At 36.3% G+C, this 26,826-nt stretch overlaps 1 protein-coding gene across 1 annotated transcript; it reads left to right on the top strand.

Annotated features, from left to right (window-relative positions):
• Positions 1–26,507, top strand: Copb2 (COPI coat complex subunit beta 2). The gene is made up of 22 exons (XM_005006707.4): positions 1–140; positions 5,207–5,344; positions 8,595–8,681; positions 9,053–9,179; positions 9,999–10,147; positions 11,940–12,086; positions 12,923–13,022; positions 13,715–13,857; positions 14,068–14,267; positions 15,570–15,680; positions 17,195–17,283; positions 17,367–17,473; positions 18,423–18,566; positions 19,169–19,299; positions 19,576–19,783; positions 23,315–23,425; positions 24,281–24,495; positions 25,250–25,342; positions 25,429–25,609; positions 25,761–25,829; positions 25,982–26,053; positions 26,279–26,507. Exons 1-22 carry the CDS (start codon positions 138–140, stop codon positions 26,375–26,377), a joined length of 2,724 nt encoding a protein of 907 aa, XP_005006764.1. The 5' UTR covers positions 1–137; the 3' UTR covers positions 26,378–26,507.
• Positions 26,508–26,826: the final 319 nt, after the last annotated feature.

Here is a 26,826-nt window from a genome sequence, read left to right as displayed (position 1 = left end):
GGGCCTGGCCTGGGACTATCGCGAGAATCGCTTCCCGGAAGTTCCACGTCAGTCAGTCTGCGGATCCGCTGGTCGGTGGGTTTTTTAGGGCCTGCATCGCTGGAAGTGAAGGCCTCCGGGCTTGGACCGACGGAGCTATGGTAGGTCTAGACTTGGCAAGAGAAAGCGGAGCCCTGTCCGCTGTGACCTACTCCTGGGCCACGATACCAGGGTCTGTGGTCCCAGTGTGGCCGACGCCTTCGGCCCTGCGGAGTAGGGAGTCCTGGTAGACAGGAGGTGATGGAGACCCACAGACTGGGGTAGTTTGCGAGCGAGGGTTCCCTGTTTCCCTTTGCTCTTGCGGCGCTAGCCAGAACACCTGCAGTCTACATTGGGTCAGCGGTATAGGGAAATGAAAGGGGCAGAAACCGTGAACTCTGAACGCAGCTGTGACAAAAGTACTTCATTCTAACGTTAAAACGGTGACAGCTCATTTTGCACTCCTGTAGGACTCGTTTTTCGAGTGTGCTGACCACAAACTACGAACTTAAACAGAAGACCAAAAAAAGTAGTGTATATGGAGTCAGAAGTGGAATGTTAATGCTTGGGAGCCCAGCTCCCGGGTCTTTTAGGGGAGAAGAAGGATTGAGGAGTGTATAAAAACTGGCTGATGTGCTTTTCTCATTGCAGATGTCGTGGTTGGTAAGAATAGCAGGCAGGACAGCACACTTACGTTATTACTCTCAGACATGCCGTTCAAATGCTTTTGCACCTAAGTATTGTAATAAGGAAAAAATGTAGTATTGTAAGAATGTTTTTTCTAAAAAAAGTGTAAGCAAGTCTGTATTTTTAAACATTGTCTTGCCCTTTAAGAAACTTGTTCTGAAGCATATAGCCAAAAATTTTGGAGCTGGAACACTGGAGATTCATAATTTCAACCTCTTAGCTTGCATTTTAAAAAATTAAGTCTGTACATGTTGGTTGTGCTGGAGCTGGAACAGTGACAGAGGTTGATCACTTGGATAACCTGGTGGAAGTTGTGGATACTTTCAGAAAAATGCTTAGAGGAACAAAAATTTGCATAAAATTGTGTTCCTTCATAGATACCTCGCCCCACGTCATTCTCATCTATATACTTATATGAGTTCCCAGATTAAGAACCCCTGAAGACATTCAAACAGGCTGCTGATTAAAGTGTGCAGTGTTTCCTTTAATGAAAAAGGTTCTTGCATTCGACTAATTTCAAGAGTCAAATATTGTTATAATGAACTATTGCCTTCAGTCTTTAGTGCACAATCCGCCCTCTGTGTGTTTGGGTCCAAGTCAACGGATTTAGCCAAGGGCAGGTTGAATATATTTGGGGGGAAAGTTGAATATAATTGAAGATTTTTAAAATTGTCATCATTTCCTAAAAAATACACTATAATACTATTTGGAATATTTACATCATGTTAGATATCATAAGTAATTAGAGATGATTTAAAGTATGTAAGAGGTTGTATGTAGGAGATATGAAAACACTATAATTTAACTTGAGCATCCATAGATTATCTTATCCATAAAGTGTGGGCTGAGGTGCTAAAACAGTTCTTCCACAGATCCTGTATTTTAAATCTTCTGTAGAAAGTACAAAACACAAATTAGTTCATTTATTGTCAGTTTTTACTCTGTGCCATGCACTTTGCTAAATATTTGCTACCTGATGCTCATAATAACTTGTAGATAGGAATTATAATGTTTATGGGTGATTGCCATAGACCAAGTGCTGCTTTAACTGATTTCTCAATTTAACCCTCTAACATCAAAAAGCAAACAAGTATTATTTCTGGTTTAAAGTCAAACCAGAGAGAGAGGCTAAATAAACTTAGCCCATATTACATATCTAAAATGCATTGTAGAACTTTAAATCCAGCATGACTATGTAGACATGGGTGGTAATTTCTGTCCTTATCTCCTAACCGTACTATTCACAAATATATAAGGTATTACAGAAATAAAATCACATATAAACAACAGTCCTACCCTTAAGGACTGTCACTCTAGAAATCAAAAAGAGATATGTGCACAATGTATCATGAATGACAAAAATGAAACCTAAAGGGTTCTCTAGGAAAGACTTGTTACAAACTAGGATAATCAGAAGAGTCTTATTAGTCAAAGTGACATTTAAGCTACCTAAGTCTTACAGCTTTTGGAAGATGGAGGAAGACACTTGTAAACGAGGGTGCAGCATATGCATCTTAATCGTCTTTGTGCCACAGCACCTAGTACAGCGCCTTATATAAAATTGTCACTGAAATGTTGAAGAAACTATCAGAGCAGGAGCTCTTGTCTGTGCTTTTTAAAGTGGGATTTGTGTTTTAGGAATATGTAGAGGTATATTAGGGTTGTTTAAAACTTCTTGGCTCACTTTCTGAATATCATTTTTTTCTATTATCAGTTACAACATTGTTACAATAAAACACATGGTTTGTAAATATCCAATTTCCTAGTTACTAAAGTATTTAAATGCTTTAGCTTATGCAAAAGCCCCCATCATGGTTCCTGGCACAGGGATGCTTTATGTTTGTTGCCTCTGAGGAAACAAGAAACAGAAGGTGAAATTTATGATATTAGTTAGTGGTACAAAATCCAGATATGGTTGAAATAAAAAAGTTCTACTTTCCAGAAACTAAAAAGAAATTGAAAATATTATTTAAAAGTAGAAGGTTTGAGAAGGAGAGGGAGATACCACAAGAAACATTTTCAGGGCAATTGAGGAGCCACGGAATTGACTTCCTCACAAAATCAGAAATAAAAGTTGTCCCTAAACTGAGGGATATTTCTAAGAGGAGTTGGAAGTAGTCTTGATCCAATTTTGACCCGAAAAGGTGAAGTATTTACTTTGTTTCAGGAAATTATCTCTGCTAGCTCCATTTTCTATTGAAAAGTAAATTATTATCCCACTCATCATAATTATGGGAGATCATAACAGTGAAAATGTGATAGTACCTCAGCCTGCCAGGAACTTTGAGGTTGTGTGTAAGAGCTGTTGAAAGGCAAATATATTTTATTGATTGATTGATTGATACCAGGGATCGAACTCACACCTGGCGCTTGTCAGGCAGGCACTTACTCTGAGCTAAATCCCTGGCAAGAGGCAAGTATATTTTAAATCAGTCTTTCTCAACCGGCCTGCAAGGGAGAATTAAACCTATTGCCCTAGGCAGAATTAACTTTCCTTCTAGAATGACATGCTTGGGATAACTGAGAAAATAATTACTATCATTTTCTTTTCATAGTGCAGGTGAAGAATCTGGCTGAAAAAGAGAAAAACTGTTTCCAACTCTTAGTATTCTTTGACTCAAAAGCATATTTTTTATTTAAAATTGCTCTAATTTTGTGATAGGTTCGTGTAACTTAAATTCATGACAGTACCACAGATATTCCCATTTGACTCCAAAGGTCTTCATGAAGTGGATATAACCTTTACTCATCACACCTCACTTGCAATTACTAATTTTTTAGTTAAAGTAGGGGCTGGGGATTTAGCTCAGTGGCATAAGCACCTGCCTTGCAAGCAGGCGGTCGTGAGTTCGATCCCTGGTACCGATGAAAAGGAAAAAGACAAAAAAAAATTTTTTTTTTAGCTAAAGTAAAGTCTGCTTTTCTGTGAATAACTCATTTAATACTATAGCTTAGAGTTATTAGAATTGCATGAATCACACTTCTTCTGAATATCTTCTAATATGATGCGAATGACATGGGTACAATATTATCTAATAGATATTGTAACAGTTATTAACTAGACAGTCTATAAACCAGGAGATCTCAAAGTGTGTTCTGTAGTTCTGTGGATGTCCCCATTACTCTTTCAGGAGGTCCACAGATTAAAATGATTTTCTTTTTTTTTTTTTGGGGGGGGGTCCTTTTTGGTTTTTTTTTATCGGTACCAGGGATTGAACTCATGACTGCCTGCTTGGAAGGCAGGCCCTTAATGCCGCTGAGCTAAATCCCCAGCCCAAAAAAATGGTTTTCTTAATAGTGAAAACTTACTGACCCTTTTCACTATATTAATATTTGCCCTGATGGTGTAATGTATACTTGCTAGTGTATTAGCTGAAAGTATATATTCTTCACACGGTTTTTTAAGTGGGGACAGTAAACACTACTGTTATTACATCTCAACATTTGAGTGCACATTTTTTAAATATTCTGTATAATGAGATGGGGAGAATAAGTAAAAAACTTCTGTTGCATACTGAAGTTTGGTGGCTGTCTTATGAAAAACACTTGCACTATTTAAATGTTGCAAGATTTACTTGAAATAATGACTGAGAACCTGGTAGACATATTCTAAAGCCTAGAAGTTAGCTGGTCCCTGAGGTATTTGTTGCTACTGATAGCACTGGAGCTTTCATATGAAAATTAGAATTTTAGAGAACATTGATAATGAGCTTGAGGGATTTCTAATACTTAAAGACTTATCAGTGAAAGTACTAGGTAGTACTTTAGGTAGTAAATATCCTTTGATAGAATACAATGAAATGTGCCAACATTTGGAAGACCTCATTACTCAGTGAGCCAGTACCTTCAGATGACCAAAGTGTGATGTTATGAAATCATACCTGATTAAGAGATCCAAAGGCTAGACCAGTAGATTTTAACAAAATACATATAGTTCACTGACACTGTGTCAGATTCCACATTATAAATATCTTTTAAGAAACTATCACATCTTAGGTTTTAATGGGGTGTTGAAGAATATCCTGTTATTCAATGATTATTAAAATAGTCCAGCTACATATCTGTGAATGGGGTATTGTTTTGGTACACATCAAAACAGTATATCACAACATAATGAAAGCATAAACACGAGAAACTTGTCTTCTATTAAGTCAGAATTCAGAAATTTTATAAAAGTATGCAACATTGCCATTCTTATTAAATTTCTTTTGTAAACAGAATTTTCTATCACTTCTCAGCCTTTTGGCTGAGTATAGACAATATAATTTTCTAAGTATGTTAAGAGGTCCTGAGAATTAAAAGAACTACTGGTGTAAGTTAAATTCTATTTAAATTCTCTTTTTTTCTATGTATGATTGAAGACGTGTTTTAGACTTAAAACTATGCCTACAGTTTTGCAAAGTAAAAACATTTTTAAACTTGTTAGTAAATTGTAATTGATATCTCAAATATATTTTATTTGGCGTACAAATTTACTGTTTTAAATTTTTTTTCTCCTTAGCCTCTTCGACTTGATATCAAGAGGAAACTAACTGCTAGATCTGATCGAGTTAAGAGTGTAGATTTACATCCTACGGAACCATGGATGTTAGCAAGTCTTTACAATGGTAGTGTATGCGTTTGGAATCATGAAACACAGGTAAGATTTCTTTTAAAGACTTTATTAAAAATAAACACTGTATTACATTTTTTATAATGAATGAGAAAAGCTATTACAAATATGAGTCCAGGACCTATATGCACACTGCTTTCTCAAATTGGTATAAATTATTTAAAATAGAAACTACATTTACAAGGGTATAACTTGCAGATATGTATGATAGTTAAATGTAGCAACTCTGATACAGTGATCTTGGCTTTTCTTTGAAATTTGGGAACCTGATGCTAAAATATATGTTGACTTGCTATAGATAAAGCATTTCATCATAATTTCTGAAGATTGGGAATTTAGCTCGGTGGCACAAGCGCCTGCCTGGCAAGCACGGGGTTGTGAGTTCGATCCCCGGTACCAAAACAAAACAAAACAAAACAATACTTAATTTCCCATCCTAACTATCTTGAGAATATATTCTAAATTTTTATTTATTTTCCCCCAAATATTCAATGTAATGAAATACAGGTAGCTTTCAAGAGCCTTATAGAAATAACTATAGTCAACTTTTGATTGTAAGTATGATTATGCCTGTTATAAATTGTCTGTCTTAATGTTTATCATTCTTTTAATGTTCCAGTCTTTTTGACTATCTTTGACGTTTTCTTAAATACAAAAACATTATTAGCACTCTGTCATACAGCTGTGGGTCTACTTATATATTATTTTTACCCTCAACGTTAAATTCTTGAAGCCCATGTAAAATTTGTACTTCAGGAGTTTAAGATGGCAAAAATAGAGAACCAAAGTTGAGAGTAACCTTAAGAATACTCTCACATTGTTACATTCATTATAATGCACACTACACCAGGTCCCCCTGTCCTTGGTATTTTATACATAGTAACATTTTGTTCTGTATTATATCCCAGTCCCTGTGTCATTATCTCATAGGTAGCTAAGTTGTTAATAATAATTTGCTGAACTAAAGAACAAAAAGCATTCCATTTATCACTAATTCAAAACTTCTGTTTCCTGCAGTTTCAGATCTTTATCAATCTTCTTACTTCTCTTCCTCTACCTCTCCTACCTACTCCTCCTCCTCCTGTCTGTCTCCCTGTGTCTGTCCCCCCAACTATTTAGTGTTTCTATTTAGTGTTTAGTGTTTATGCCTAACAGGTTGGATTCCCACCACCCTAATTCTTCACAGAGGGTTCCTTTGTTGGCTCACTTTACCCATCTGTCAGCACTGCCATTTCTCTGTGAAATGTTCCTAAGCCAAGATGTACTTCCCTTTGTTTTCTCTGAACTTTACTATAATATATCTCCATTTTTTCTGGAGATCTATTTTGCCCCTTTTTTTTTTCCTTTTGTTTTCTTCTCTACCCTCCTACAGGCTGTTGTCATCTTCTTTTGTCATTAATCTCATTGTTAATTTTATGTTTTAATGTTCTTTCCTCTAAGAATGGAGGTTCTATGAGGACAAGGATTCCCTGGTCTTATTTCCCACTGTTGCTCCAGTGAATAGAGTACTACTTGGCAGAGTATGCAGCTCATGGTAGATACCTAGTATGTCTTAATTAAATAATTGATCCTTGGTACTGCCTACATTTTCCCATTATCACCAACGAGAGTTATTTGCCATTCATGTGTATCAAGAGCAATGTTTTGGAGAGAGCCAGAAGGGGTTTTGGAAGCAAATTCAAATGTGCCTCAATTTAAATAAAGAGATTAAATTGACAGTATTTTATCACTTGGAGCCTTTTAACCATATTAATCTTTATTGTATTTATATAAATTTAAGATTTTTATATGTTTAAAATTACGTATGAGACCTGTGAAGGACTATATAAGTGTTAGTCATGACTTTTCTAATTCACCTTGAACATACATATATTAGAGGGCGTTGCTTTTCTTCCCCCTTAGATTGTTTAGCTCTAGAATATGTAGATCATTTCTTGTGTCACTTGTATCAGCCACAGCACCCAAAATGGTATGGAACCACGATTGTTTGGCAGCTGATTGATTTTTACTGCTCTGCATATCCTGGGATTGGTTGGCTTCTCTTGAGTTTTCCTGTATTTTTCTGCATCTTATAGACTGCATTTCTTATCTGTTCTGTGTGGCAGTATCATATCACATTTGTGTGAATGTGCACTGATGTCCTCATTTGTTGAAGCATTGTGTAGAAAATCTTTGACATCTGGGCCTAGAAAGCCAGAGTAGGCTCAACAGGTCTTGTGGCATAGTTCCTGTGTCTTTCAGTGCGCATGGTTACTAAGCCAGTAAGATTTTTCTAGTACAAACAGGGACTGAAAAGTAGTTTGATTTGCAGAATCAAAGTAAGAGCGCACTTTGAAATTCTGTATTTTACCCTTTTTTCTGTTTTGTCTTGTTTTTCTTTCTTTTTTCTTTAAATAAAATCTAAAAAATTAAAAAATTTTAAAAGAAAAGTAAGAGCACAAGGAATTCCATTCATTTCAGTTCTAAGGGTTTTTCTGTTTTTCTGCCTTTATTCTCTGTATGTAATATACTTTGAAAGCTCAAAAACACATCTAAATCACTTAAGCTTTTATACTTACTGAGGAAGAAAAAGTATTTGTATAGAAATATATTGCTAACGTGCGCAAAAGAACTATATCTGGTTTTTTTTCTTTGTTTGTTTTGGTACCGGAGATGGATGGAACTCAGGACCTCACACTTGGCAGGCAGGCGGGCGTTTATGCCACTCAGTTAACTCCCTGGCCCCCAAGAATTATACTTGTTTATGAGTCACAGCTGCAAGTTCAATTTTAAAGAAGAAACCAAAAGCTAAGAGTGAATTCATTTAGTACATGCCAGCCACCGTTTTAGGTTCTGGTCATATGGTGGAGAAGATGATTTCCATCCATAGGACATAACATGGCAGGAAATATTAAAATTAATTGGGTGATAAAATGCTGTTATGAAAAAAAGTACAAATTTCCATGGCAGAGTATCCAAACAGAGGGAATGGGAACAAAGGTGAGCTGGGAGTAGCAAGGTAAGGCAGACTGGGAGGAAAGGGCCAGATCACAGGAAATCTAGAATGCCACCTTGTGGACATTGGTTTTCTTTTTAAAGACATTTTAATTATGAATCTATTTAAGAAAAAGCTGATCAGACCATTTTTTTCATTTGAATATTGAGTTTTCATGTTTTAGTCTGACAGTATTTTTAAACTAGAAGTGACCTAAGTGGTCAGATGTTTTAAATATAGCAGAATAGAATTTTCAGTTATTCTCTCATAGCTCAATGTGTATATTCTTGTTAAATTTTAAAGACGCTGGTGAAGACATTTGAAGTATGTGATCTTCCTGTTCGAGCTGCAAAGTTTGTTGCAAGGAAGAACTGGGTTGTAACAGGAGCTGTAAGTTGTTCTATGAGTCTCAAATCCCATTTTCTTATTTGGTCAATATTGTGTAAACTGGTTGCAGAATTTGGATTCCTGATTTGTTTCGTTAATGTAATGTTTTTGTTGTCTTTTTTTTTTTTTAATAGAGCCCCAATAGGTAGTTCAGGGTCCTCTTGACTCACTGTGTAGTCCTAGCTGGTCTCAAACTCACAGCGATCCCCCTGCCTTAACCTCCCAAGTGCTAGGATTATAGCAGTGCGCCGCCATGCCCAGCTTAATTGATGCAATGTTTTGAAGCATGGATATTGTTCCTTGGTTCTATAATACAGTGTTGTGTAAAATTGGCTTCCTAACAGTGATGATGGTTTTTACATTCCTATTGCTAGGATGACATGCAGATCAGAGTGTTCAATTACAATACCCTGGAAAGAGTTCATATGTTTGAAGCACACTCCGACTACATTCGCTGTATAGCTGTTCATCCAACCCAGCCTTTCATTCTGACTAGCAGTGGTAAGAGATGACCTCCTTTGGTCACATGCATCTCTTTGGGTAATTAATTTTCATTCAGTGAGACATGCTATTCTTTGCCTGCTGTTACCAATAAATTTTTAATTCCAAACAGCTCTTAAGAACATTTAAATCTATTACTGTGCTGTTGATGCTGTTTGCTTTTACATTTCAGTGAAATATCAACTGTACTTAAGAATGTATAACAACTGCTCTGATTCCTGTCAAGGCAGACGTAAAGGTCTAGCTGGTTAAGGCTAAGAGAAAAGCTCATTTACATGCTGATGAGTAGTTGTTGGCAGATCGCTATAGACCCTACTCTGTTTTGTCTTATATTCAAACTAGTTTCTTAGTATTTCATATAAAACAGTGAACCTTTGGGAGGACCATCAAAATGAATAGCACCAAATTGTCAGTATCTCTGAGTACTTTTAGTTTCTAAATTACATGTTGAGAACTTTTTAAAACCAATCTTACAAGAGCAAATGCTTATTCTCTCAATTATCATTACTATCATTATCTAATTAAACTGTATTACTCTTTTCTTGCTTTTAAGATTAGTGGATTCTTTATAAATTTTTTCATAGCTTTTTATATTGCTGTTAGTAGTCTATTTTACTTATTTTATTCCCACTCTGCTATAAAGTTAGGTTTATTCTTAAGGATTTTGGAAAATTCAGTATAATTATATTTCATTAAATCATGAATACATGATGGATGTTAAGTTTGCTGTCTTAAAGTACAAAGATTCTGGGTCTTAGTTCTGAAATAGAAAAAGAAAATACAAATTGCAACTAATTTGAGGCTTTTCTTTTGGCCTAGATGACATGCTTATTAAGCTCTGGGACTGGGATAAAAAATGGTCTTGTTCACAAGTATTTGAAGGACACACCCATTATGTTATGCAGATTGTGATCAACCCCAAAGATAACAATCAGTTTGCCAGTGCATCTTTGGACAGGACCATCAAGGTAGGGGACAGCTCTGTGTGTAAGGTGTCATTGCCGGTGAAACAGTTACTGAGGTGTTACACTCCTCACAATCTAGAAAGCTACTTCTGCCTTAGAAGTTTCTTTCACAAATTCATTTTGAAATCAAAATAGTCTCATTTTGATGTGGAAAGACATGTTCTACTTAGAAGAATATTGTAGCAAATCTTTTATAGAAGGAACATTTTTCCATGTGAAAAGCAGCACATTGTTTTTTAGCCCAGAATAAGAAAAATGCTGTGATCTTCTCTAAATTATTACTTTCCTTTTTTTGTGTGTATTCGTTGCTGACCTCACATCATTATTAATCTATTTTACATTTGAATTCTCTGCTTCCATTCTCCCTTTCTTACTGTTACCCCAGACCACTGCCATAGATTACATCCTATCCGTTCTCAGGGTAGTGTAAAGTCCAGGTGTCTTAGGATGCCACAGCTAACCTGCACCAATGTTAGGAGACATCTTTACCCTTTGTCTCCTCTGGAAATGAACCTTCCCTTATGAACTCTTTCCTCTGCCTTCTATTTCTTTATTTTCCTTTTTTGATTAATTTTCTCTGGAGAACTACACAAATTTCAAAGCTTAGCACAAAAACTTAACTCTGAGAAGCTTTTTTTTTTTAAATTTTTTTTTTAATCAGTACCGGGGATCGAACTCATGACCGCCTGCTTTCAAGGCAGGTTCTTATGCCATTGAGCTGAATCCCCAGCTCCGCTGAGAAGCTTTACAAGAGGTCTGCTTTATTTGTAAACAGATCTAATTAATGCTTATTCCATTCCTTCCACTCCTTTTGCTTCTACTATGGCCTTTCTCACATAGAGTCATAATTAATGTTTTTGCAAATCTTTATCTTCTGAAAAACTAGACATTCAGGCCAGGAACTGGTGTTTTCCCCTTTTTCCAAACAGGGATTCAGCAGCAAACAGCACAGTGCTTTGCCTATACTAGGTGCTTAACATGTCCTGCAGTGAGTCAGTCATAGTTTTTAACATTTAAAGTATATCTGTATGCATAGATGTTAAATCACATTAACTTTTGCTTACACATCTAATTTCATACAACATTTATTGTTTTTCCTTTCCTTTATATGAACTCTTACATGTCTGAATTTTTTAGGATTAGATCTTACCTTTTTTTCCCTTTTGTTAGATTGTCCTTGCTTTTGAATTAGCCTAAAACCTCAAAACTTAAATTAGGTTTATCTTTGGAACAAAAATTATCTTTGGCTTAAGTAAAATTTGTCACAATACACGTACAAGTAAATGGCAAATATTTGTTCACACACCTTCATACTCTCCAAAGGGACATAGTAGGCAACCAGTAAATATTTATAAAGATAAAGCTCAGTCCTATAACTTTTGACTAATTTGCTATGCTTTAAATTTTTTAATCAAGCAGTAATTTTTTTTCTTTCACTACATCTTACTGTACTTACACTTAAATCTCCTGTAAAATCATTACCTGCATTTAAAGTAATGATTCTCAGTGTTAACATCTAGGTCCTTGGGCTTCATTGTAGATAACTGTATGTATTCATAATCTCTAGGAATAAAGCCTGAATAATGGCATTTCCAGAGAACTTGACAAGTGATTCTGCCCTCTGGAAATTCACATAAAAGGAGATAACTAAAACAAATAGGTGGGAGGGAAGAATGAATGCTTAGCTTTTCTCTTCTGGGCTTTGCCATTGCCTGTTGTATGTCAGAAGTGTGGTGGATCCACCTTCTGAATGCGAAGGCCTGCACTGACTGGCAGATGCTGTTACTCTCTGAAGGTGTGGCAGCTGGGCTCTTCGTCACCAAACTTCACTCTGGAGGGACACGAGAAAGGTGTGAATTGTATTGATTACTACAGCGGTGGCGACAAACCGTACCTCATTTCAGGTGCAGATGACCGACTTGTTAAAATATGGGATTATCAGGTATACTTTTTTCATTACCTTACTCAGTATTTTAGATACATTTTTTACAGTTTCTTCAAGAGCAGTTAAAATTTGGTTACTAAGCTCTGTTCCTAGCATAAGAAATGAAGGCTTCAGTACTTGCACTTAAATTGTGGTCTCAGAATTCTATAAAAATGACTGCAAGGCTGGAGACGTAGCTGAGCAGTAGAGTGCTCGTGTGCAGGGCCCTGGGTTCAATCTTCAGTAATATTTTTAAAAATCTACAAATGCATGTCAAGATTTTAAAAATAAAATGCTGGCATATTTGTTTTTCATTTAATAATTGAATTTAGAAATGTTGACATTTTAATGTTAGACATCTTCATGTGGCCTACGTGGCAGACTTCTATATGTATTTGAAAATAAGCTGTTCAGTGATTGATGTCATAGCTATAACACAAGCTTTTTCCACACAGAACTCCCATAAACCTAGTTATAAACTCGGTTACTATACTTTTGCTTAAATTTGATATTTGTCTCCAACTCCAAAAGTTTCTATGAGCAGTAAAACCTAGAAACCCAAGTTTGCTTTGAAACTTTGAAATTTATATTTGAATATAGAAGAAACTCATTAGGCTAAGAATTTAAAGAAATAATATTCATATGAAAGGCCAGGGATTTAGCTCAGCAGCATAAGTGCCTGCCTGGCAAGTGCAAGTCATGAGTTTGATCCTCAATACCAAAAAAAAAAAAAAAAAAAAAAAAAAAATTCATGTGAAAACATAGCTACTATCATTGATAGTGTGTCTGTGCATTGATAAAAGTGGGTTACTTATTTTTTGCTAATAAAAATGTTTTCTGTACCTTAATTACAGAATAAAACATGTGTTCAGACACTAGAGGGACACGCCCAGAATGTATCTTGTGCTAGTTTTCATCCTGAATTGCCAATCATCATCACAGGTTCAGAAGATGGTGAGTTAGGATATATATTTACTTCTCTGCTTGTAATTATTCAATGAATATTTAAACAATGTAATATTTCTACATTGTAGTGGGAGTTTCTAGTTTTGGGAGAGGCAGTGTATGGGGAACTGAAGTCAGGACCTCATGCTTGCCAAGTAGACACTGCTACTGAGCTAAATCCCCGGCCCCGTTTCTAGTTACTTTGATATTGTTATTAGAATGCTAGTCTTAAGCTAGCAAAGAATAAAGAGGCTTGATCATCACAATCATTCTAATGTACTGTATTTTGATTCTATCACTTAAATAAGAGGATAGCGAGGTATTCTAGAGAAAAACTGAAAACGCATGTGCTCCAGAGCTTACCAAATCTTGGTTCAAATTTGGGCTCTGCAACTTCACAAAAGTGTGGTACAGACAGATTATGAAATTGGAAAATAATGTCTTCTTCCTGGGATTGTAGTGTGAGTGTGAGAAGAAAATCATATTTCCTAGTTTTGTTTATAAGTTTCTATGATTACATGTGTGTTACTTTTGTAAACATCAGTTAGATAATAGATCCAAAACACTGGTCATTAAAGTTGACCATAAAATTAGTCACAAGTGTTTTCTATTGGAATAGAGAGATTTTGTGTGGCTTATTCATGTCATTTAATTTTTTTAAATATCATATCAAAAGGGAATATTCACCATTTTCTTTTTAGGAACAGTGCGTATTTGGCATTCAAGCACCTACCGGCTTGAAAGCACATTGAATTACGGAATGGAAAGAGTGTGGTGTGTTGCCAGTCTAAGAGGGTCCAACAATGTCGCTCTGGGCTATGATGAAGGGAGCATCATTGTTAAGGTAATTCTGCTGTCTCTAAAGAAATGGACATAGGCAAAGCCACCGTCATCATCTTCCAGGATATCAGTATGGTTCGTTGGCACTTGTGTCAGTAAGCACAGAGATTAAGTAGTAGTAATATAAAGTGAAAGAAAACAGATCTCTCTGTTATCTCTTTTGTTGGGGCTTTGTTTACTTTTCATTTCATTTCATATTTCATTTCATTTGCAGCTTGGGCGGGAAGAACCTGCCATGTCCATGGATGCCAATGGCAAGATAATTTGGGCCAAGCACTCAGAAGTCCAGCAGGCCAACCTAAAAGCAATGGGAGATGCTGAAATTAAAGATGGAGAAAGATTGCCACTGGCGGTAAAGGATATGGGCAGTTGTGAAATATACCCTCAGACAATTCAGCACAACCCAAACGGGCGGTAAGCATCACCAGAATCTCTGAGCTGCTGTGTGTGTAGAGCACATTCCTGTGGTGGGCATCCCCTGGCACTCCTCACTGAGCTGCGCTCCCTCAGAATCCCCAGTGCTGCCAGGCCCATGCCAGTTTGTCTGGTCATTATGTGGGGTGCAAGAACTGAATGGTATTTGCTTACTCTTCCCTTATGTGTTGCCCCTTTGGGGTTAAGGATCATGTCCTACCCTGAGACTTAGTAGATGCCAATTACTCTCTGACTCACTGCTGTTCAGAAGAAAAACTGAGGTATGTGTCCTTTTAGAACATTTTTTGAGATTAGTAATAATTCTTACTCAACATTGGGGCTGTTGTTTCTCCTTTAACATTAATAAAGCACCAAACATTTTTGAGAGAGGAGTTCTTAGAACAATGAATTTAAACCTATAGAGGTTTAAAAAACTTTAAAAATTATTTTAGAGTAGGTCTGGGCATCTTATAATGCTGTCTTGAATATTAATAAAGTAAGTATGCTTCAAGAGTACAATAAATGATGTCTATTAACATTTGTAATATAATTATCTTAAGGTTGAGAATGCATTATATATATTTCTTTTACTATAATAAAACATTCTTTGTTGGTTTCATTTTACCTTTGGCAGTGCTTAGATAGCAGTTATTATGATGTTCTAGTTGATAACTTTGAAGAGAACTGCTTTGTGTCAGTTGAGAACTTTTTGTTGATTATTCAGCATTATATTTTTGTTTATTTAAATCCATTTTATAAATTTAAATCACTAAAACCTAGGTATTTTTCTTCATTAAATGGTCAACTTCACTGGGGATTTACCTCAGCGACATAAGCGCAAGCATGAGGTCTTGAGTTCAATCCGCAGTACAATTAAAAAAAAAAAAAGACAAAAAAATAGCTTCAATGAAGATAACCTTCCATTAATGACAAAGTGTTTTCTTAAGGTACAGAAGTCTTGAGCAAAGTGCTAATAACAGGTACTCAGCAGGTACTAGGAGAATAACTGGAATCTTCCTCTGTATTTCCAGCTACTATCACCTTCCTATGTCACCTCCTCAGATTATAAGAGAAGGCCTTGTGATAACATTTTCAGCAATAATCCTGTATTCATAATTTGATTTTGGATTTGTTGCCTTGAGTATCTTTGTCTAGCTTTATTACTTTAAAAGATTTTAAGTTGCAATAAGTGACTGAAATAACATTTATTAGAATTATTTTTCCAAAAGAATGAATTGTTGTTTTTTAACTTCTGTGTGTTGTTGGCCCTCAGTGATTCTCTCCCTGATTTCTTTGCTCCAGGTTTGTTGTGGTATGTGGTGATGGGGAGTATATCATCTACACAGCAATGGCCTTGAGAAACAAGAGCTTTGGGTCTGCCCAGGAGTTTGCGTGGGCCCACGATTCCTCTGAGTAAGTTTTGGTTTTGTAATATCTCCATCTCCCTGACTGTAGATTGGTGTTATGAGTTACATTCTCAGTGATGTCTGTCCTTCTCTGTGTAGTTAGGATCAAGCTGGCTCAGTCAGGCTGATCTGTTCCATTAAACTAAGAACACAGCAGCCATTTCCTGTGGCAGAACCTTGTATTTATGAGCTTAAGGCAGAGTGCGCACCCACATCAAGTCCTTCGGAAGTCCTCCATGAGACGTGGCCTCCTAAGGCACTGCTGCTCTTTCATGGGCTGATTAGGAGGGGTGCTGTGTTGTGACATCATCTTAGTGAGAACTTTATGGTATCTTTTAAAAATAAATTTTCAGTGGTGTTTTCCACCTCCATTCTTAATGAATTTTTGTCTGAATTCAGAATATTCATAAAATATTCTGAGACATTAGAAAACTCTGAATTGTTTTACTATATGGTCACTGACTGCTTCCTTTTTGATTTTTGTTGGTGGATGTAATAAACATTAAGGCTTTCATGTTTTCAGACCACAGCTGAATTACCTCTTCACTGTTTTGTTTTCCCAAATATACATACACAATTCTTTATACTAGGAAATAGTTTGTTACTAAATAAAATTGGGATTTATGGATTGCCTGACATCTCTGCATACTCTTTCCTCTATTTTGATAATTCTGTCTTTTGAGCTGTATACAGTCAGAAGCCTGCTTAGCATCCTTCTTTTCCTAAGCCAAGAACTCAGTAGGTCATTTCTCACACAAGTTTCATATCCAGTCGTAACTGCGGCTCCTGTTTACAAGAGAAGGCTGGATGCATTTCCTGTTGATGAACAAACACAACTGACTAATCTACTTGCCAGTTTTTCTTAATTTCTTTAAATTAACTTTATTATAAGTTATAATTGACATTTTAAAAAGTACCATTCTAACGATACATTCAGTAGATTTGGACAAATTACATCTCTACAAAGAACATCTCTACCTCCCACACCCCTTACTTCTCTTAATAGTCAGACCACCCCACCCCAGCCCCACCCAGGCAAACACAGGTCTATTTCTGGTCAACATATAGATTTGTCTTCTTTGGTATTTCATATAAATGGAATTATACAGTATACACTCTCATGTCTTATTTTTCTCATCTTGTTTCTGAGATTCACTCATGTTCCTTTTATCACTAATTGTTCCCATTATTTGCAAAGTAGTACTTCATTGTATGAATAGACCACAATTTGTCTGATCATTTACCTATTAAAAACATTTGGATCATATTCAATTTGTAAAGTAGTTTGTAAGCCCTAACTGTGTAATACATAGTATAACCAGTCCTTATATTTTTCTAACTGTAAAGAGTTCTCTTTACATTTCTCTGAGTTCTAGGAAAAAATATAGCTGTCAGTCTTCAAATATTCCTTTAATGTTTTTGTATGATTAATCAGAAATATTTGAAGATATTTCTACTACCTGGTGGAGTTATGGTTTGGTATATAATATGCTGTGTTTACCATCTCTTTATCCCTCTCAGATATGCCATAAGAGAGAGCAACAGTGTTGTAAAAATATTTAAGAACTTTAAGGAAAAAAAGTCATTCAAACCAGACTTTGGAGCAGAAAGTGAGTCCTATTTACTTACATTTTTAGAACCTTTGTAGTGGCCCAAAAATACATAAGCAAGATCTTTTTTATGTTCTTTTAAGGCATCTACGGAGGCTTCTTGTTGGGCGTCAGATCTGTAAATGGCTTAGCCTTCTATGACTGGGACAACACAGAACTCATACGCAGAATTGAAATTCAGCCCAAACATGTGAGTTTTCCCCACTGTTTCTGAAATGAATCATGATTTCTGGACCTCTGGAGCCAAATCGTGGCTTTGTGCCCTGCTGTCCATTTATTGTGCTGAACACAGTGCCATTTACCTTAGCATTGCTCAGAAAATCAGGATGGTGGTAGTTGAATGAAGCAGTAAACATTAGATATTTTGAAAAGTATAAAAATTTATACAAATTTCAAACATCATTCATATTCTAAGGGCTTCTGACAGAATTAGAAAGCATGCTTTAAAAACAAGTCAGAGGATTCTTGATTTAGAAAGGCCTGAAAAACTCCCGCCTCGTTCAGAAAACCTTTTCATGCTTACCTGGAGAAGGCTTCGAGTTCAGGGGACCTGGGACCATCACCAGTGACAAATCCACCTTTGAAGTGCTCGCTGCTTTGACAGCTCTCACTGTTAGGAAACTTAGGTTTTACAGACAAACTAGACTCCCTGAGGTCCTGGTTCTGTTCTAGAGTATGCTGATAGTGCTCCCTAGAGGGGAAAAAAAATGGTTTGGGAGGCTTTTTTACTCTGTATAAAACATAGATGTGTGTACAAATGTACCATATATTTGCATTATATATTTGTGTATGTGTTTTAACAGATGTAGGCTATATCTCTGTTACATATCTAAAATTTCTTTAGGGGAAGTGATTAGGGAAAAAAGTAAAAAGGCTCCAAATAGACCATTGCTGCTTCTCTGTATTACACAAATCCAGCTCTGCTGCGTGTTTCCTATTGCTCTTCCTAATGTTAGGCCAAATAGAACATCCTTGCCCTGTCCACCCTCTGGAATATATGCAGAAATATGCTATGTCTAATTGTTAAGTGCATAATTACTACCTTACTGTGAGATTATTCTTGTGAGAAACAAAATATCTGCAGTTGTCCTGTCACTCAGAAATTCAAATTGGTCGTCTGTGTGTTTGTTGTGTTGCAGATTTTCTGGTCAGATTCTGGAGAACTAGTCTGTATTGCGACTGAAGAATCATTTTTTATCCTTAAGTATCTGTCAGAAAAAGTGTTGGCTGCACAGGAAACACATGAGGGGGTTACTGAAGATGGCATTGAAGATGCCTTTGAGGTGATTATTCAGCACATCTTTAGCTTTGTTTTTAAATGATCTGTGTTCTTACAGCGGACCACAGATTTTAACATTTTATTACAAATTAGACTTGGGGAACACGTATTTAAGGGGTTCTGAGTAAATGCAAAAATTAAAATTTTAATGCAAAAGACGGAATCTGAAAATGTTTTAAAAAATTTCTGCTTTGATGTTAGGAAATCTTTAGACTTATTCTGGTATTCCTGGTTAGCAAATTTGAAGTTGTTTTGGTTCTAAGACTGTTTAGTCAGTGAGTTTTAAATTAGCTCCGAAATGGTAAAAGTAAACCACCCATTTGTGGGGATGTTCTCAAGATCTTATGAAATACTGTTCTAGTTTCATACGTATTAGGGATTTTAAATTAACATTCTTTTAACTCATAGTTTTGAATCACATACTCAACTAGGAATCTGTCCTTAGAGAAAAAAGAGATAAATTCTAAGGAAATAGTTTCTTGAAGTAGAATTTTACTTTGCATCCAGTATTTTTACCGTATCACTCTCAAACATATTCAGCTTTTTGTTATTGTCAGATTTTTAATATTGAATAAGGTAATAATAGTCTTTATTTTCTTTCTACAGGTTCTTGGTGAAATTCAGGAAATTGTGAAAACAGGGCTATGGGTGGGCGACTGTTTCATTTACACAAGTTCTGTAAACAGATTAAATTATTATGTCGGAGGAGAAATAGTCACCATTGCCCACTTAGACAGGTAGCTGAGTGTTGTTTTGTCATAAGCATCCTAAATCTTAAAAGTATGCTTTTAAAGAAAAATAGCTTATAGATATAACAGATTGATTTTTCCAAGTTCTGGATTTAGTAGGTTGCCTGTTGTTAACCAAAATTGCATTAATCAAATGGGAAGATTTTGAGCTAGAAGCAAGGGGTATGTGTGTATGTGTGTATGCCTGTGTGCTTGTGCATGCTTATGTGTGAGCTTATGCACACAGATTTGGGCTTCTGATTTAATGTCTTATTTCTCTTGCAGGACAATGTATCTTCTGGGCTATATTCCTAAAGATAACAGGCTTTATCTGGGGGATAAAGAATTGAACATCGTGAGTTACTCCCTGCTGGTTTCAGTTCTGGAATACCAAACAGCTGTCATGCGGAGGGATTTTAGCATGGCTGATAAAGTCCTTCCTACCATTCCAAAAGAACAAAGGACCAGAGTTGCACACTTTTTGGAAAAGCAAGTAAGGGATTTTTTTCATCTTGTTTTTTAAAATCATTGATTTAAAGGAAGATTAGTATGGATTTGAAAAATGTTACTTTATGATCACCACATTTCTTATTCTTAGGGTGATCGAATTTGTCTTGTCATTTTAAGGCACTTGTTGTAGGATGTGGTATAATCTCCTTACAGTCTTCCTGCTCCTTTCTCAGTGGCCTTCATATCTGCTGAAATGTTGATGGTGGTTTATCAGTCTTCTCTTCTGTATATCGTTTTTCTAATCTCTTAGTTTTTTATTTCTAAACAGCATTTTTCTATCTCATCTGCCTTTTTTAAATTGTGACAATGTATGTAATGTGAAATTTACCATGATCGGTGTCTTTTTCTTAATATAAAAATGTTTAAGTCAAAGCACACTGTATATAATAGTTCTGCAAAACTTAAGAAAAAGCAGATTTCCCTTCTTTCCTTTGTCCCCTTCCCGTTCCCAAAAGTAATTGCTTTTAACTTTTACCTAATTCTTTTAGTATAGTATTTATTTCCACATCTCTAACATACAGTAGCCAGCAGTGATTTCTTCACTTTTCAGCTTTAGGTGTTTCTTTTGATTCCCCACTCTATGGGAATGAGGAATTAGCTTTCTTGCTCATCATGTGACTACCACATATATATACAAATATCTCTTATCCTCCCAGAATAGTTGTATCATGATTAGATTGGCATTTGATGTTTACACCATTGCTGTATACACCGTCTTCACAGCTAAGCCATGTGGTATACTATAACTTCCTTCCCTATAATCACTTGTTTTCTCTGGAGTTCATAATTGCTGGTTCTTTTCTTTGCTTAATTTTCTAGATACTTATAATAAATTCTCACTAGACTTTTCTGGCTCTGCAGATTTCCTTTCATTTTGTTTAGTCTGCCTAGGACCACACTGGTATTTCCATTCACCATGAATATCTCTTCACCATTATGTTGAGGCTTCCTTTTGTCTCTTGCTTGAGTTCTCTATTGCCTACATCTTGTCATCTTTCCTGGTTTACTCCTATGTTTATGTCCTTCAGCACTTTGCTTAGAAAACACTTTATTTATAGACATAAGTGTTTTGTAACACTCAGTATCTGAAAATGCTAAACATACTTGACCATTCAACCAGGTGTAGAATTCTACTTTGGAGGTAATTTTCTCAGAATTTTGAAGGCCTTCTAGCTTCAAGTTATTGTTGGAGCATAAAGACATTTTTCTTCCTGATTTTTAGTACATGACCTACTTTTTCCCTCTGGAAGCTTTCTGGATCTTGTCCCTATTATTCTGAAATGTTTTCTTTCATTCAGCTGGTTGTTAGATGAACTCTTAATAGGAAATGCATTCTTCATTTCTGAAGAGATTTTCACAAATCATTTTGTGCTGATTTCTTTCCTCTGTTTTGAATACTCTGTTTTGAATACTCTCTCTGTTACCTACCACTCTGATGTTTTCTATCTTACTGAAGGTCTGAAATTTTATTTTTTAAACTGGAGATTGAACCTAGGACCTTTGCACAGAGCTACATCTGAGCACTTTTTATCTGTTTATTGTGTGGGACAGATTTCTCTCAGTTGAGTTGTGTAGGTTGTTTAACTCTGCCTGAGCCTCCAAAAGAGCTAGGATTACAGACCTGTACCATGCCAGGCTGAGTATTTTTGCTTGTATTCAGAAGTTATCTTTTCCTCCTACATTGTATGCTGCATTCAAGTGGTTTTTATTGATCTGAGTTAGTCATTGTGTTTCCCTGTTAAGAGATTCTACTCATGTTCTGATGATCCTTGACCCTCATTTAAGAAAGGAGGTATGAGCAATAGATGTGGAAGGCTGTTTGTGGTAGAACCTGGATGTACACTTCACAGTAAGTAAAGTAGTTGTCATTTAACTAAAGAATGCCATCTCAGTATCTTCCTCTAACAAATCTTATCACTTTTCATTTATTCACTTACTGAATTTAACAAGCACTTACATCAGCTTTGTTCTAAGTAACATAGAACCCTCATGGGATCAACATTTTAATACTTTTTAAGTCTTTCCAGCTTGGGCTGCTTAGATTTTAAAGAGAAGGCCCCTATCACCATAATTCTGGAGTTGAAGACAGCTGGGAATCTCAGTATTTAGGATTTCACTAGTTTCCATATCCATTTTCATTATCTCTTTTGATATTCAATACTACCAGGCCCTCTAGTTGAGTAAGTAAAAGAATCTTGGCCTGACTTCCTTGTGTGCTGGGATAGGAGGGATGCTGAATGTCAAACAATTTTAGGTAGATTTTGTTTTTGTTTTTTATGACTGTCCTTCTTGATATACCTTTGGCAGTTCAGACGTGTGAATCAGGTTATTTCTGTGTTGTCTTCACTCCTGATTTATGTCTTAGGATTCATTTTCTGTACTAATTTTACTAGCTTTCTATCTTCCAAGATTTTGTTAGTCTTGTTTCTCCTCCTTTTCTAGTATATCCTTGGACGTTTATGCCTTTAAAAATTTGTTTTAAGTCCCTTAATGCCATTTTAGTGGTGATGTGAGGGAAAGCAAAAGTACCTATTTTCAGTCCAACATATTTAATCTGATCACCCTTGCCCACATATGAAACTAGTTCCAAAGATCGTCTTTTACTGTTAGGTTTAATGAAGAAAAGGAATCATTTTATTTAGAATGTCTGATCACATTGTACTCATGGATGGATGGAAGTAAGTGGTGGCTTGATAATCTGAAAAGTCAAAAGTATTTCCAACAGAATAAAACCATCCTGAAGATCTAACTGAATAGAAGTGAAGGGCGAAAGCCGCCTGGCTTCTCCACCCTGGCCATCCCATACTGAGCGTTCACTACACCACCACATCTTTAGAGCACCTGACCGTAGCTGCTCCCTCCCTCCGTGCTCTCTGTCTTGTAGGAGAAGCTAATTTACTAATAGCTGACTTAAAAGCTGTTCCTAGTGGTTTAATAAAGGATGGAAAGAAAATCTTAGGCTCTCTCTTCTTTGAGATACTTGCTGATGAATGAACTGGGTATGAGACCAACACTGAAGACATAGGAAAGTCACACTTGATCAGTGTCTGAGCTTGAAAGCAAAATGTTTGTTAAATGGCCCGCAGATGACAGGCTCTAAGGCATTATGTTTGTCTCCCTTTTCTTTGCCACTAATCTCATCTGTAAAATGAGGCCTAGCCTAGATGTCTTTGTTGAGAATACTAGAAACTGAGTTTGTACCACTGCTTTTGCTTCTTATGCAGTGATTCTTTAATGTCAGCAATCACTCTGACACTTTTTAAATTTACTAATTGTTTTACTAGAGTTTCCCATTATCTAAACTGTAGACATTATGTGATTAGTATTTTAGCTACAAGATGTTTGTCCAGTCCTAACAGATTGTCATCTGTTAACTTCTTTATCAGCAAGGTTTTTTTTCCTTTGAATGGGAAATGGATTGGCCTTTAGGTATGTGCACTGTGTTTGGTAGACATATTTTTGTATGCACAAATCACACACATATATCCATTTTTCTTTTTCTAAATCTGGTTAGGGCTTCAAGCAGCAGGCTCTTACAGTATCCACAGATCCTGAGCATCGTTTTGAGCTGGCTCTTCAGCTTGGAGAGTTGAAGATTGCATACCAGTTGGCAGTGGAGGCCGAGGTAAGCACTAATTCACAGCTTCCAGTCAGTGGTATTTCTGTGTGCTTGTTGGGATGTTTTGTTAGCTAATGTTTCTCACAAGGAAATTAGTGACTCATTTTGATGATACTTTTTCAAAGTTGCATTATTAATCTTTGCATAAGTTAAGCAAATTATATTCAAGATAATCTTAGCAGTGTGATTTTGTTTTCCTATCTTAGGTGAGATTTATTTTGCAAGAGTAAGTGATGTAAAATAGTAAGTAAAGTTGCCAAGAAAGTCTGAGCACAGACAAAACAGTAATTTGCCAGAAACCCAAATTATCAAAAAAGACACTGGTTTAAAGGGTTCTGACGCTTAAAGACAGCTTCATGACAACCTTTTACATCTTTGTATATTGTGTATTCCCAATTGTGTAAGTCCTGCATATACTAGTAGTAAATCAACTTCAAATAAGTGAAATAAATTTTAGCTGCTAAGATCACCCAAGTAAATAGTGTTTTGATTTCTAAGAAATTACAAATGCCAGATAATATTTATTGAAGATATAATTTTCCACTTTTTCAGAAAAATATTAAATTCATACATTCAAATGATTGCAATTTAATTACCTTGAAACTCCAGTTAGATGTTACTTTCTCTGTTTAATTAAAAAATAAAAATATTTTTCATGTATCATTAAAATTGAATGAATTTTGAATACGTGAATAATTTTCACTTTCTCAATATACATCTTATTCAACTGTTAAGAGCCAACTTAACAAGCACAACTTAGTATCCGTCTTCCATTTTGGAACAGAAATACAGTAACAGAATAATGTTGATTTTGAAAACATGAGTGTTCATGTATCTTAACTTGGAAACTCTTTCTCACAGTCAGAACAGAAGTGGAAACAGCTTGCTGAGCTTGCCATCAGTAAATGTCAGTTTGGCCTAGCCCAGGAATGCCTGCACCATGCCCAGGATTATGGGGGTCTGCTGCTTTTGGCCACTGCCTCTGGAAATGCTAGCATGGTGAACAAGCTAGCAGAGGGTGCAGAGAAAGATGGCAAAAATAACGTGGCCTTTATGAGCTACTTTTTACAGGGCAAGTAAGTATTACTCAGTCTGTAAGACCTTGGTGAGCACGGCAATTAAAAGCAGTATTTGTAGTGAGAGTAGTGGCACACACACCGGTAATCCCAACACTCAGGAGGCTGAAGCAGATGAATCACTGTTTGTCCTGAACTACATAGCAAGACAGCCTCAAAAAAGGGGAAAAAACAGTATGTGTACATTGACTTTTGGAGGGAAATGAAAAATGAGTTCTGGAGAGCTGCTAAGATGGCCAACAGGTGGGACAATGGTTCTCACCTTTGCACGAGGATCCTGTGCACTATTGGTCTAAATGAGGTGGTCAGGGTGAACTCCTTTCTCAGCAGCCACCAGGTGATGGCTGAGACATTTGTCTGACAGCAGGAGGCCAGATAATAAAATATCTGCTCTAGTTGGTTTCTGAATGCCAGATAAATATTGTGGTCTTTTGTGTGAAATTTGCTAATCCTACGTCAAGTCCTTCAAATCCCATTTAGGTTCTTTTTAAATTAAAATGTTTTTCAAATTAAGTAAGTTGATAGTAGTTACAAAAGCTGTTTTATCCTTCATATTCCTAAAGTCCACTGATCTTTTTCTTTTTTATATAAAATATCACCTAAGACAAGTAAACAGCTCAGTAAAACTGAAGCAAATATGTGAGGGCAGTTGGGGAAGGTTTGACTTTGCAGCACTAAATCCACGTATCTTTCTGTTGTGCATCACTGTGACAGCCTTTATTGATATAACAGTACCTCCTCTTTTCATCTTTAGGCTGGATGCTTGCTTAGAGCTCTTGATTAGAACAGGACGACTGCCAGAAGCTGCCTTCCTAGCCCGAACTTACTTACCCAGTCATGTTTCAAGGTACACCTTTAATTGTAGGAAAATGTGTTTCAAACAAAAATAGAACACAATTACTTAGTCTGTCTTTGGTTCCATATTTATAACAGGGTAGTCAAACTGTGGAGAGAGAGTCTTTCAAAAGTCAATCAGAAAGCAGCAGAATCCCTTGCTGACCCTACAGAGTATGAAAACCTTTTCCCAGGATTAAAAGAAGCCTTTGTTGTTGAAGAGTGGGTAAAGGAGACACATGCTGACCTGTTGCCAGCCAAGCAATACCCACTTGTGACGGTGCGTAGTGAGACACCAAGCTTCATTCAGTGTGACGACAGGGTGGAATTGTATTCGTGACTTTGGGTTGTGCCAATACCTGGGGTTTAGGCCATATTACTGATCAGTTATGATTTCAAAATATTTTATTTCATCATTTTCTACTTGATAGCCAAATGAAGAGAGAAACGTTATGGAGGAGGCAAAAGGCTTTCAGCCCTCAAGATCTGTAGCTCAACAGGTCAGTAGGTGCCACATGTGATAATCTGGCTGAGAACTGTTGATTTTCAGTACTGTCTCCCACTTCCTAATCTTGATCTTCTTTGCTTTGGGGAAAAAATTTAAATTTCTGGACAAATTCTTTGGTCTTTATATCTGTACTTCTGTTTCCAGGAACTTGATGGAAAACCTGCTTCCCCCACACCAGTTATTGTGGCTTCCCAAACAGCCAACAAAGAAGAAAAGGTAGGTCAGGCATCATTCATCTCACCCCCACCTTGTGAACACATGCAGGCCTATGGTTTAAGTGATACAATCTGTGGTAAAATTTCATAGTAGGGTCTTTGAAATGAGAAGAAGCTCTTTCTGACCATTAAGCCAATTTTAGCTCTCACTTTGGAGAGTGACCTAGGTAGCTTTTCTCTGACACAGTATCATGTAACATTACCACCCTCTTCCTTTCATTTTCAGAGCTTACTGGAGCTAGAAGTAGATTTGGACAATTTGGAATTAGAAGAAGATATTGACACAACAGATATCAATCTGGATGAAGATATGCTGGATGACTGAACATATCCTCCATTTACTTGACTAAACAGATCACTGTTCTATGTAGATACTGATCATTACCCTATCTACAGTACTTGGAACTAAGAGAAACTCCTTACAATTTTATAAGTAAATGCTATGGACCAATGGATGCGAATAGCCTCCTTACATTAAGAGGAATTTATGTGTGCATTTAAATTACCAATTTCCTCACTAAAACAACATGGGCTTTGATTGGTTTGAGTCAATACTTCAGTTTTACTTTGTGAATAATTTAAAAACAGACTTCTAGTTTTAGAAAGCTAGGCAAAAATTATACTTTACATAGGGTTCAGCCCTACATTCTTTTTTTTCCATAACTAAATCTGCATTGTCAAGTATTATCTGTCACAGTTCTGAGAAGTAGATGTCCATGCTGTAATGATTTACACCCTTCTCAATCTCCTCTTACCTTTGTCCTTAGTCTGTGT

The sequence above is a fragment of the Cavia porcellus genome, unplaced genomic scaffold (genome assembly GCF_034190915.1).
Source record: "Cavia porcellus strain 051 isolate PalLab524CR breed Dunkin Hartley unplaced genomic scaffold, mCavPor4.1 scaffold_5, whole genome shotgun sequence".
Classification (NCBI taxonomy): Eukaryota; Metazoa; Chordata; class Mammalia; order Rodentia; family Caviidae; genus Cavia; species Cavia porcellus.
Note: the sequence above shows the minus strand (reverse complement) of the source record. Positions and strands in the feature narration are given on the sequence as shown.